General features: G+C 42.2%; 2 protein-coding genes across 10 annotated transcripts in view; one reads left to right on the top strand and one right to left on the bottom strand.

The window, feature by feature from the left end:
• The window catches only part of NBEA (neurobeachin), a 607,387-nt gene that overhangs the window by 198,061 nt on the left and 395,187 nt on the right, over window positions 1–14,139 (bottom strand). For all 9 annotated transcript variants that reach the window (XM_055089393.1, XM_055089395.1, XM_055089397.1 and 6 more), the window contains one exon: window positions 9,560–9,696. In XM_055089393.1, the coding sequence (XP_054945368.1) occupies window positions 9,560–9,696 (137 nt within the window). The remainder of the gene's footprint in view (window positions 1–9,559; window positions 9,697–14,139) is intronic.
• MAB21L1 (mab-21 like 1) lies at window positions 4,635–7,540 on the top strand. Its single transcript, XM_007107309.2, has one exon. It carries the CDS (start codon window positions 5,858–5,860, stop codon window positions 6,935–6,937), a length of 1,080 nt encoding a protein of 359 aa, XP_007107371.1. The 5' UTR covers window positions 4,635–5,857; the 3' UTR covers window positions 6,938–7,540.

The raw sequence follows: 14,139 nt of genomic DNA, 5'->3' as shown, positions 1-14,139 counted from the left end.
TTCTACCAAAAGAAAGGTTTTGGCCAGAGTTATCCAGAATCACCTCAAATCTGCAAATCTAGCAGTGGTGATAATTCTTGTAAAGTACCCTTCCAACTTCCCTTTTTAATCTCAAAGTTACTTTCTTTTCAACATTTATTAATACCAATAACAAATTTACTAAGCAACACTGTAGGAAAAAAAAAAAAGTACTCCCTACTACCAACGTGACTATATTATCATGTACTAGGGGGATAAGGAAAACTGAGGCAACAGTCTTGAATATTCAAGTGAAGAATTAAGAAAATAATTTTTAAAACTTAACCACAATTATCAGGATGCTCTGGTTAAAGAAATAAAATAGGGTTTAAATTGTGCAAACAGTGACCTCAATTCTCTGCTCTACTTTGTCATAAACCTGATATTAAAATATGAAATAATTATTTTAAGAACTCATTGAAACTTTTGAAGCTTTCAAGCTATTTTGTTTTAAGTGTTCTTATACAAGGAGTCACAACAGGAAGAAAGGTATAGATGCCATCAAGTTAGATTACCAGAAAAACTCCCTCTATTTTACTTTATTTAATGTGACACATAAAGAAAACCCTGCACAAATATCTGTCTTTAATTTCTCTAGTGTAAAAAAAGAAATATATTGTGTCTGGCAGAATGGAACAGATGAAATAGCCCGGGTGCATTTAAAAAAAAGAAGACGGGGGCAGAAATCAGATGCGTACAATGAGCCTTCAAAGCCACTCCAGCAGTAGGGATAAATAATTTAATAAACTCAACTTCATATTCTTTTTATCTCCCCAGTGTAATAAGCACATATTAAAAAAATAAAACTTTAAATTCATGAATACCTGTGAATAGAATAGCAGCCCGCAGATAATGAAAAAACATAAAACAATATCTATGTGAGCATTTAACATGTGTGTGCATACATATCCTCTAACAGATACATTTTTCCAGATGAAAGGTCACAATTGCTTAAATTTATGAACAGGCAATTCACATTTAAATTAGGTTTTTTAAAACACAGAAACCTTGCATTCCTACATTTCTCAACATAATAGAGTTTTTCTTTAACCTAATGAGGTGCCTATTTGCACATTACTTTCTGTGTCCCATATAAATTATGTAGGTTTACAGAAGGGAGGGATAAGTTACCTAGCAATTAGCACTTCAGGAAAAATTATTTTGCCATTGTTATTTTGAATGCTTGAAAGTGTTAAGGATCACAATATTTAATTATTTTAGATGCATTAATAGTCCTAAGATTTATGATAATGGTATGCTTGTGACTTTCTCCCATTTTTTTCATAATTGCACATTTTAAATCAAGGCTGCCCAATCCCACTAATGGGCATATACCCTGAGGAAATCATAATTCAAAAAGAGATATGTACCACAATTTTCACTGCAGCACTATTTACAATAGCCAGGACATGGAAGCAACATAAATGTCCATTGACAGATGAATGGATAAAGAAGATGTGGCACAAATATACAATGGAATATTACTCAGCCATAAAAAGAAACAAAACTGAGTTACTTGTAGTGAGGTGGATGGACCTAGAGTCTGCCATACAGAGTGAAGTCAGAAAGAGAAAAACAAATACCGTATGCTAACACATGTATATGGAATCTAAAAAAAAAAAATGGTACTGATGAACCTAGTGGCAGGGCAGGAATAAAGACGGAGACATAGAGAATGGACTTGAGGACAAGGGTTGCGGGGAAGGGGAAGCTGGGGTGAAGTGAGAGTAGCACTGACATATATACACTACCGAATGTAAAACAGATAGTGGGAAGCAGCCGCACAGCACAGAGAGATCAGCTCGGTGCTTTGTGACCACCTAGAGGGGTGGGATAGGGAGGGTGGGAGGGAGACGCAAGAGGGAGGGGATGTGGAGATGTATGATATGGGGATGTATGTATGCATATGACTGATTCACTTTGTTGTGTGATAGAGGCTAGGGCAGTATTGTGAAGCAGTTATACTCCAGTAAAGATATATTTAAAAAAATAAATCGAGGCTGCCTAATAAACTAAGTAAATGGAATGGAAAAGTCAAGTCGGTTAGACCTTAAAATCCCAAATACCACTCAAACGTAAGCATCTCAAACTGTCATTAAATCCTGAGATTCTTGGGGTTTTTTTCCTTCAATTAGGTCAGTTTTCTTCAATTATCATTCTATTATTAGCTCATGTCAAAGATGTCTGAACAGCATACCAATGAAAACAATTAAGCATTTATATCCTAAAGCATGGGACACACGCAAGCTTTCATTCTAGTACTAACCACTATGATTATATTTATAGTAAAAAAAAATAATATAAGTAAGACTGGTGTCATTAGAGTTGTTTTATGAACTCTTCACAGAAGTAAATAAAGCGATTTTAAGCTATCTCCATGTATTACACAATCATATAAAATAACTAGTTCAATAGGTCAAATGATATTTTTTAAAAATTACTATAAAATAGTTAAATAAGTTGCTCCCACAAAACAAGTCTATCTCCAAAGCCTAGATGAAAATCAGCAGAACTACACAAAAATGTACTGTATATTCTCCATAAGTCATTTCAACAACAACAACAAAAAAAATTAAGGGATAGAAAGCACACTGAGAATAGTTTAATTTTCCCTTCAACAATGAGAGGTCCCTGACATCGCTGAAAGGATCAGCTACAGAAGGCAATTCGTTTCACGTGTTCAGTGTAATAGAAAATCACTGTGTTGCAGCAACAAGCGCTACTTGCGCTGAAGTATTATTCTAGGGCGCCCAGTTCACCCACAGTGATAAGGACGGGTGCCTGAATCCTATGTTATGTAAATCACTGTCAGCTCCCTGCGTAAAGGGTGCTGAAGGAAGCAGCTCAGAAAACACAGTCCCAGCGTCCTTGAAACCGAATGACTTCACTTCCCGGGAACACTCTAGGACTAACGAGTTTCTTAGTCCTTTTCTCACCATCCATTTTCTTCTTCAAAGTGCAAATCGTTAGTGAAAAGGCCCTGGTTACACCAATTAGTTTGCACGAAGTGCTCTGGCGTTTAGCTTTGCTTTAACCCAATTAAGCCGCACAGTGAGCCTCGAAGATGCGCCACCTGCGCGCCTGGCCCCAGCGCGGCTGCCCGGCGCCCCTCGCGTCCTTCCAGTTAGACCCACCCGGACGGCCGCGCCACGGTCCCCCGAACGGCCCTGGGGCCTCTGCGTCCCAGGCTGCCTCCCCTCCTCGACAATCGGGGGCACCTGCGGGTGGCCCAAGAAATCGAGGGGCCAGGTCTCTACCGAGCCACTCTGACCTGAACCCAAGGAAGAGCGCGCGGGGCGCAGGGGCCCGCGGCCGGCGACCAGAAAGCTTGGGCTCGGCCGCGACCACATGTGGGCCCGGGCGGCGGCCGGGCATGGGGTCGCGAGGGCAGAGAACCTGGCCTGGAGCGGACGTGGAGAAACCTGGGACACTAAGTAGAGTTTTAAAATAACCCATACGCACGCACACACACCAAAGCCTGCCTATGGGACGTGGAGCAGAGAGAGGAAGGAAGGATGGGCCGCGAGTGCAGAGCAGCGGGAGAGAGGGGGCCAGCGGGAAGCACGCAGGACCTGCCCTGGGTGGGGACAGAGGTGGCTTTTCCCCAGAGACCACGGCACGTCTTCGCCTTCTTGGCCGCAGGTTCTCCGGCTCTGATTTGCCTCCTCTTCCTCCTCTTCCTCCTCTTCCAACTGCCAAAAGGTAGCAACGCGTTCAGCCGCATCGCCGGCAAAGTGGGGAGGGGCTGGCGGGTGCGCCCAATCCCTGCTCCTAAGGGAATGGAAGGCTCTTGGGGAACAGAGTAGGTGGATGCCGTGAGCCTCGAATCTAAAGTACTATTTTAAGCTAAATCGAAATCTCCCACTCTTGGGTAACAAGAAAGTATGATGCTGTACCTGTGCAAAGAAGAAGAAAAAAAAAAAATCAAAAGCTTGAGTGAAAAGAGGGAGCCCTGAACAAAATCTTGTTACAAGTGGCTCTGAAAGAAAGTGCCTACACACGTGTTCCAGGAATTATAGGATTTTGCTGGAAATATTCTTAATTTGAAAGAGATGGCATCTAAATTAAAGGTAGGGAATTAAAAATCTGCCTAGGTTTAAAAACAACTACAGAACCCCTAAGTAGTATTTCTTCCATTTCCTGTACAGTAAGGACACAGTTGGTACCACCAGGAAAAAAAAAAATGTTCTACATAAATCCATTTCCCCCTCCTTTTCAAGGTTCCCAAATTTAGTAATGTTGATTTCTTTCAAAGTTTTCAAAAATGATATTTAAATTTAAAACCCCGATGACTGCAAATTAATTTTCTTTAAAAATCTTAACCATTTCCCTTAATCAAGTCACATGAAATAGTATAAAATTAGAAGTCTACTGTCAGGTGACCACTAAGGACCCTTAGGAGATATATCCTTAATTATGCAACTGTAAACAAGACAGAAACCCCAAACCTACAAATTTTCAGGATAGGTATCTGCCAGTAGGTTAGATGATCTCTCCTGAATTTTCACGTATTAAAATACAGCTCAATAGGAACTCACATTAAAATAACCTCTGAATCACAGAGAGTTTATTTCACAAATATTTCTGCCAATGCATACAAAACTTAGTGTCCTGGTTATAATGTTGGGCAAAGTACAAAGAGGAGTGCAGATGGGGGGAGGGGTGTACTAAACGTTTTTGAAACATCCTAACTTAAACTGAGGTAGACAATCTCTAACAGCAATAATTTTCAGATTCCTTTCAACAACTGCAAATAAGAAAAAACGTAGGTAAAACACCGCATAACATTAAAAAAAATCATTCTAACATAGAACATCCAGAAAATTATACAGGTATTAGTCCATCTAAAGCCAACTTGCATATACATGAAAGAGCAAACTCCCACCCTGCATTCAAAAAGACCTCGAGGATTAACAGGCATTAATTATCTTCCTCTAAATGCAAGTTAGTGACTTTTGTTTTAGAAAACCCTATCTAGTTCACCAATTGATGGATGACCATTAGTACACCTGTATTTGCATTGCCTCAGTAAAAAGACAAGCAGGGTTTTCAAGCACAGAAGAGAACCACTTTGCCAAGTCTTTTCTAAACGTCAATATGCTTCAATTAATACCAAAGCTGAGAGATTCCTCTTGATTTCCAAAACTGTCTAGGTGGCTTGGGTGGTTTTCTGCCCGGCAGCGGCCTCCCACCTTTAGTTTGTGTGCCTCTATCCACGAGGGGGGATTAATTAGCCGGGCTGGAGCTGACAGAGGCTGTGGTGACGAGCCCAGTGGCGATTGGCCGCCAGCCTGCCTGGCCCTGCCTTTATAATTTCCACACGAGTGCATCTGGGCTCTTAGACAAACCAACCGCAGCTTCTTCTGACATATACACACGCACACTCACCCCCGACACACACTCAGCACACTTTTCCTCCATCTGACTAACAGTCCTGCACACACCATGATTACAGGAAAGCGTAAATAAATACGGAAAGGGTTGATTATTTTGACTACTGGAAGAGCCTTGCTGGGTCTCAGCGCAACTTTTGTTTTTATGACTGAGAAGGTGATCTCTCCATGCGTTTCTCTCACACAAGGATTCTTTAAAAGAGGAAGAGAGACAGAGAGGGGGGAGAACAACCTTTCACTTTAAGACCGGCTGGGCTCAAAGATAAAAGGAAGGGAAAAGCGGCGCTAGGAATCCACCGCTGCAGCACTTCGGAAAGACGTTTCTGATACATTTCTGAGCGCGGCGGCCCGTTTCTCCACCGAAGTTGGCTCCAGCTCTAGCAGCCGCATTGGATCCCACAGCTTATTGCGAGACTCCGGTGTACAATCCGGATCTCTGCCCCAACATGATCGCGGCCCAGGCCAAGCTGGTCTACCATCTGAATAAATACTACAACGAAAAATGCCAAGCCAGGAAAGCTGCCATTGCCAAAACTATCCGGGAAGTCTGCAAAGTAGTTTCCGACGTCCTGAAGGAGGTGGAAGTGCAGGAGCCCCGGTTCATCAGCTCTCTCAACGAGATGGACAATCGCTACGAGGGCCTCGAGGTCATCTCCCCCACCGAATTTGAAGTGGTGCTTTACCTTAACCAAATGGGGGTGTTCAACTTCGTGGACGACGGCTCGCTGCCCGGCTGCGCGGTGTTGAAGTTGAGCGACGGGCGCAAGAGGAGCATGTCCCTCTGGGTGGAATTCATTACCGCCTCCGGCTACCTCTCGGCGCGCAAAATCCGGTCCAGGTTTCAGACGCTGGTGGCTCAAGCGGTAGACAAATGTAGCTACAGGGATGTGGTAAAGATGGTGGCAGACACCAGCGAAGTGAAACTGAGAATCCGAGATAGGTACGTGGTGCAGATCACCCCGGCTTTTAAATGCACCGGGATCTGGCCCAGGAGTGCTGCCCACTGGCCACTTCCCCACATCCCCTGGCCGGGACCCAACCGGGTGGCGGAGGTCAAGGCGGAAGGGTTCAATCTCCTGTCCAAGGAGTGCCACTCCCTGGCCGGCAAGCAGAGCTCGGCCGAGAGCGACGCCTGGGTGCTGCAGTTCGCGGAGGCAGAGAACAGACTGCAGATGGGGGGCTGCAGGAAGAAATGCCTCTCCATCCTCAAAACCTTACGGGACCGTCACCTTGAACTGCCAGGCCAGCCCCTGAACAATTACCACATGAAGACTCTGGTTTCCTATGAGTGTGAAAAGCATCCCCGGGAGTCGGACTGGGACGAGTCTTGCCTGGGTGACCGGCTTAACGGGATTTTGCTGCAACTTATCTCCTGCCTGCAGTGCCGGCGGTGTCCTCACTACTTCCTACCGAACTTAGATCTGTTTCAAGGCAAACCTCACTCGGCTCTCGAGAACGCTGCCAAACAAACGTGGCGACTGGCAAGAGAGATCCTGACCAACCCGAAAAGTTTGGAAAAACTTTAGAGGACAATTTAATCGAGAGCCGAAATGTGATTACACTATTCTTCAAGTTCTCATTAAGTGTAAACTTCCTGTTCGATTCCTATCTAATATTCCACTGGACAGTGCAAACAATCTCTTCCTTAAAAAGGAGTACTAACACAACGTTTAGGCATCATCTCACCCACCCCTCCAAGGGGAGAAAAAGAAGTAGGGAAAGCGGATGGAGAACACCCTAAACTCACACGTATTAGAAGACTTCTTTACAAAGGATTTCGTATCTCCCTTGAAAAGTACACAGTAACACCCGGAAAACAGCCTGGCTGTAATGCAAGACCACAGTGAACACTGCTTAACTATCAAAGGATTATAGCAATCCTGGCGATTTAGGTGCATCTGGCTGTGAGTAAACACGATTTGGATATGCCATCTGAAGGAAAGTGTAATGTATATTTTAATTTGTAACAAATATTGTGATCTCACATTGTCTTTGAAAGTGTGGATGTTGGTGTTTTGTGATTTGGTGAACAGAAGTTAAATTGCCATTTTGGATACTTCCAGACATTTTCCACTAACAAAGATACAATTTAAAGGTAGATTTCCTCCTGGTACTTTTATCTGTCTTTGAAAGCGTCTGAACTTTAAAAAGTTTACATTTTGTTTCAAATATATTGCTTGTTCTATTTCTAACATTCCATAAATATACTTGAAATGTTATTTAAATATATTCAAAGAAATTTGAATTCAGCTTATATAATAACGCTTGAATATCTGAATTATATATTTGAAAAATGCACTTGAAATACACTGGATAATTACTTTTGTGATTTAGATTTTAATTTCTGTTGCTGGTTTTTATTTAATTAGAAGCTAATAAATGAAGTAAAATAAAAGTTGTTGTGTCTCACTTTAAATTGTTTTCCTGTCAAAAGATGTAATGCTTCACTTTGAAAATTGAACCCACTTGAATATTTTAAACCTTTTGAGAAATATGCTTATGAAATAATTAAAAATAAAACCTTAAAATATTGGAGAAAAGCTCCTTTTGTATAGCTACAGAATACAGTGATCTACTGTCAGTTTCTGACTTACTTATAAGACTAGTCCATTCTACAACAGACGCAATTTAAATCTACCTTTGCAAGTTTGCTCTTCTGGGTTAATATTTTTGTAGAATTTTGGATAATATAAGGATGAAATATGTCATGACAGTCAAGGTTGCTGAGTTAAAAATCAGACTAACTCAAGAGGAAATGAACTTAACAAAATCCTAATAAAACTTTTAAAATTTGTATATGAAAACTAACTATGCTAATGAAATGAAGATAATTTCTGACCTATTTTATGCCAAGCCTTATTTTATGCAGTAAGGGTTCCACTGGCAGAATAAATGAATCAGAAATCCAAAATTACTTTTTACTTCATAGGGTAAGTCAATGATAAAAGCATAAAGACAAATTATAAATTATTTAAAATCACATGCACTACATTCAAACTCATTTTCAAAACGCCATTCTTCTAGAGCTAGAAGTTAAAGAAGTCCTGTGATTATCCCTCAGAGTATTTTAAGAGTCAACAAGTGCGGGAGGGGCTAATCACCTGTGGGCCTTAGGGTAGTTAGTTAACTCAGGTGGGGGCACATTTTAGACTTTCAATTGCTACTCTACAAACAGTGTTTTAGAACGCTTTACTTCTATATATAAATTAAATATAAATAATAAGGTTCTGGATCTACGGGAGCATTTGTCTTTCGCTACTTTAGACCGATTGCCTCTGAAAAATACTTCAAAGGAAGATCTTTGTAAAACGATGCTTGATTATCTAGCATGACACTTATGTTCTTGAATTCTTAGCCTCAGGAAAAAAGTTTACAAATTGCACAATAACATAAAAGTTAAAACAACAATAAAACGGATTTCAGAAGAAACTGTAGAGGTATAGAGCTGTTGAATACTCAGGTTTTAAAATTTACAAAATAAGTTATAATAAACAAATATTTATGCATTTCAAATCATCTGAATATATATTGTCTGGCACCACACCCATAGAAGAATACAAACTTTAAACATCTGAGCGCCAGTATGTACTATGTATACACATTTTAAATGAAAGCTTCTCAGGTAATTGATTTCTCTTCCTCTTAAAATCACATATAAAACCCATTCTTATTTCAGGACATGAAAACTGGATGTAATAACGGAGATGAATTTATAGCTAACTGTGCTCCGTAGTTTTCTTACAACCTTTTAATGAATTATTATTCATATTGCAATGTACACTTTTGGAAATTAAAAGTGATCTTAGTAAGAAATGTCATGAGACCTTTCCCAGTCTTCCCAGAGAGCCTGAGATGCTGTACCCCAGGGACCTGGGAGCAACTGACTTCACTACCAAATCTGCCCAAGTGCACACAAAGGCACTCATAGAGAGACCGTTAAAATGTGCATGCTCTGGCATACAGGATTTAAAGTTGTTAATATATTCTTCAATCCCATAAAACAGAGCATGTGTTATTTCATTCATTTTATTTTCTATAAGGATGAGAATGTGCTCCCCTCCCCCACTGCCATTCAAAACCAAGCAAAATTGAAAACCACTTCCTGCCACAAAGCCACCAGTGCTGTACACGGAATCACTCGAACTCACTTTCGTGTCGATCTTCTTGAAGGCAGGATCATCCTCATCCACCTCGAAGTAGATTTCTGTCGTGGTGATGGAAAGAGTCCCCTTGGCCACCACCACAGGAGCAATGAGCTGGGCAGGAGTGCTGAGAACCACTGGGCCTGAAAGAGAGGGTATGGGAGTCAGGCTGCGCCTCTGCGCCCCTCTCCCGCTCCCTCGCTCCCGCTCCCTCCCGGAAGGGTACCACAGGTTTTTAGTTTTAGATATGCACTGAAAAAATAGTGTCTATATTATGCAGCAAGCTCCTTTCACGTGAGATAAGTCTGCTTAGCTTTTACACATTACCTTATAACGAGACTAGAGACAAATAATTCTATAAAAACTCAAGAGATCAGAATATCGAATAAGTGACTTTCAGTAAGCGAGTCTGCAACCTCTGCTTAGAAATCCTACATGGTTAGTGAGGCGCTGACCTTAACCAGCTTAAAAGTGCAGAACGGACTCTCTTAAGGCCCCGATTCTCCACTGAGCATCAACGGTGTTCCGAGAGACGCGCTGGGCAGTCAGCGCCGTCCCCAAAGACCAGCCACCGTGAAAACCCCGTCCCCTGGGCAGCAGCGTCCCCCCAGGATGGGCGGGAGGGCGTGAAGGGGTATAGGGTCTAATATATAAATTCCACTCCGCTGACGGGTTTGCATCTTGCAGGCAGATTAATATCGACATCCTAAGGCGCACCGCACACCGATATACGCGCGAACACGGACATGAAATACATTTTTATGCAGAAAAGAAAGAAAACTGTAGCAGTGATTTTTTTCTCACCGAGCATAGGTCAAAAATGATGAAATTGTAAGACGCTTGAACAAAACGATTCTCCGAAAAGCATTTGAAAAGTGTTGTTTCTCAACTTGTGGGACGAAAGAGACTAAGTTTCAGTAAAAGAAATGTTTTAGAAAGTGTGCCCACTAAGGCGCTGACTTCGAATTCCCTCCATCTGAGTTAAAGTCGAAAATTACAAATTTCACGTATTAGAATATTAATTCAAAGTGGGATTACTTAACTGCTCCTTTAAGGTTCCCCGAAGGGGGGACATTTTTCTCTACCCTCGACTTAAAATAATGACTTAGAAATCAGAAAAAAAATCTATTTGTTTTTCTGTAGCAAGGGTGCATCATATTCCCTTCCACCCCCGCCCCCCCCAAATGCAGACAAATGAGTCACAGTAACAGCAGGAGGGAAGCAATGAAAAGGCAGGCCCCCTGCGGTTGCCCAGGCCCGGCCCCCCCGCCCCCACCCCCGGCGGTGGCTCCTCGAGGGGAGAGCGGCTCGCACCGCCACCGCCCCGGCCGGCCGCAGCGAGCAGGCCCGGCCCGGCCGCGCGGGGACGGCAGCGGAGTTCGCGCTTCCAGGGAGCAGCACACACCGAATCCACGACCGTCCGGCACAAAGCCGGGCGTTTCTGCCGCGGAAGGACCAGAGAGGAATCGGTCGGCTGCTGTCGCGCTTAAACGGGTGGCTATGGAGCAAACTGTGTGTCAGCCCGCACCGCCGACCGTGACCGCCCGCCCGCCCGGGTCAGGCTAACGCCAAGCCCCTGCTTTGACTTTACGGCTTTCTAACCCCGACGAGCCCGCACCCCGGGGCCCGGCCCCGGGCGCGCGGACTCCCGGCCTGGGTGTCGGGCGGGTAGCTTCCGCCTGAGCCGAGCGGAGTCGGGGTCCACCTCGGCTCCATAAGGTTTTTCTTTCCAAAGGGCGAGGCGGTCGATCTAAAGCGCCACTTTAAAGGCTCATCAATCTTAATCTAGGTTGCTCAAGTAATTATGCCCGAATCTCTTGTACGATTACAAGTGGATTTGGGTTTCTATTCCCCAGGCCCTCCTTTGTGTTTATTGGAGGGTCTGTGCGCGCGCTCGGCGGCGCCTCCTGCCTCCGCGCCCCCTCCGAAGCCCCCAACGCTCGGGCCGGTTCGAACCGCTCCCTTAACCCTTAAGCCACCGGGACGCTCCTCTGGATGCCACTTTTCATATTTCCCTCCAGGAGAAATCCAGGAGGTGTACTCTTGATTGGAGTGAGGTGAGAAAGAAGGTGACCTGATTCACACTGGAAACAAAGTGTCTTCTTACACATCGTTGGGCCTTGATAAAACCTCAGAAAAGTCGTCATTCTAAACACAGAAAGCTAGTGATTTCTGGTTTAACAGAGATTTCTGGCATTTGGAGACGATGAGTGGTCAAAAACATTAAAAATGGCGAACTGCTGCGTTGTCTTAAAATATAATTTAACATATCCAATCAAATTGGAAAAAAATTTAAAAATCATGATACACATTATCAAAACCATGCAAACTAATTTATCGAGATATACAGTATTACGAATTATAAGTTCACAATTCCATGAACTTTTAACGCGGAGCACATTTTCGCTACCTGTTTGCGTTTCTGAAAGGCGACCGCGTTTTCGTTTTGATTTTACTCCAATCTCATTCTATTGAATTGAGATTTTCTGGGGGTTTATAAAAGGGCTTCGAACTGGTCCTTCTTTAAGAAAGACACTCATGAAATATTCAGCCTTAATAGTGTGTCATTTTTACCCTTGTCCTTTGGAAATCTCCAATTACAACTTCCAATTCCATAGCATGTTTAAGGAGCGCTGGGTCTTTTTGTTGTAACCTTCAGGGAGCAAACCAGCCGCAGAGAGAATACAGTTAATCCACTACAGCAATACAGAGCGGGATTATGTTTTAATCCCCTTTGGGGGAGCCTCTGGATCCGATATTAAAATGTTTACATAAGGCACAATCACAAACCAGCAGATCTTCCATATGGAAGATCTCGTTATTTGAAAACCTTGGATCCCTTTCCAAATAAAAATAGTTTAGAAAGGGCAGCATGTCTAGATGTCAAGAGAGATGGTGATCTGGGAGATTCTGTTCTAGACGATAACTAGGTACAAATTTAATCTCATAACTGTTTGGGGTAGTGAGTTGGGGACTGAGTATAGATATATTAATTCTAATCAATACTATGGCAATAAAAGGATAAATTATATCAATGTCCTCAACCACACACAGAAGTAAGGTGACAGCTATTAAAAGACAGTGAAACAAATGGATGGGACAAAACCTCCTCCCCTTGTATTGCTGCATACAATAGTTTAAAATTCTACCATCTGAAGTGGTAACTAAAGGAAAAATAATTTTATTTACCTTTTAGAACTGGCACTATAATGTTTAAGAAATATTGATCCATTACTATTTTTGAAAGGATAGGGATATTACTTGCCATTAATTTAAATGCTAATTTAAAATCTGAACTAGAACAAAGATCACCCAAGCATAATGGAAAGATTCTTTAGAAGAATAAACTTCTCCTTAGAGCCATGGGATCTTTAATCAGTTGAGAGGGTAAACCTAGAGTAGAAAATACATATGTTTTATATTTAGGAAGGGAACTATTCATCAAATATAATTTAAAGTTAGAATGTTAAAAACCACTTGTGGGTTTGGAGGATTCTACTGAAAACATAATTCTAAGCCTGTAAGTCTGAATACATCAACTTTTAAACAGAACTTTACAGTTTACACAGTTCTTTTACATTTTTATTTAACTACTAGTTTAGTGTTCACAATTTTGGGGCTATGGATGTGTCAATACCTTCCTGCCAAAGCCCACCAGGAACATAACTGTAGCGTAGAAACCTGGGCTGATTGCTCACTTGCAGTGAGGGAGACATGGGAAGGAACCATGAGAAGACTAAGTAAGAGGGTGCCAGAAAGGACTTATTGTATTGTAGGATCAGGGCTTTTGTTAAGTGATTTGGGGAAGGGTTCAAGGAAGCAGGGCTTTGCTCCGGGTTGGGCTCTGTCAGGGAGTGGCAATAATTCTGTGATTGGAGATCTTAATAAATCTTATCTAGGACTAGACCTAGGCTAAAAACTGTAACTGACAAAGAAGTAGCAGTCACTCCTATAATGACGGAAGGGGGATGTTAATGTTTAGGCGTTGTGCAGAGTGACCCTGTTTTTGTCTGTGCTTAGACAAAATTACAAAGTTGTTTTTGCCTCACATCATCACGTGGCCTTGTCTGATGCTGGTATTCTGTGAGGTTGTTTATGTCCAACAGGAGAGCACCATGGCAGAGCTGTGAGCCCCAGGCCAGCTCCCAATGATACTGAGGCCTCCTTGTAAGGGTCAGGTCCATTTGTTTCCTGAGGTCAGGGGCTGCTTTTCTCTTCCTCAGATCCAGGAATTAATCATTTTTTAAGGGGGGTCAACAGCATTCTGGCTATTAAAAGTCAATTATGGCGATTAAATTCTCAAACGATGCTAAAATTCTTTACAAGTTTCAATATAAAGCACGACAAAGAATATATATGTAGGGACAAGGAGCTGTAGTTTAATTAAAACTGGCATCGTTACAATTATTTGATGACTTTCAGTTGGCAAAAACTATACTTAGTGTACATGAAATTATGATGTATTTTAGAGTCACTTGAATATTTTCTAACCTTAGTTTAATATTAATACAATTTTATCAGCTGTATGGATTTACTCCAAACTCACTTACTTTGAAACCACATGTTCAATTTGCTTTTGGAACCTG

Source organism: Physeter macrocephalus, chromosome 13 (assembly GCF_002837175.3).
Source record: "Physeter macrocephalus isolate SW-GA chromosome 13, ASM283717v5, whole genome shotgun sequence".
Lineage (NCBI taxonomy): Eukaryota > Metazoa > Chordata > Mammalia > Artiodactyla > Physeteridae > Physeter > Physeter macrocephalus.
Note: the sequence above shows the minus strand (reverse complement) of the source record. Positions and strands in the feature narration are given on the sequence as shown.

Excerpts from the sequence above, each read along its gene's own strand:
- MAB21L1 (XM_007107309.2), top strand. The coding sequence starts at position 5,858 with ATGATCGCGGCCCAGGCCAAGCTGGTCTACCATCTGAATAAATACTAC.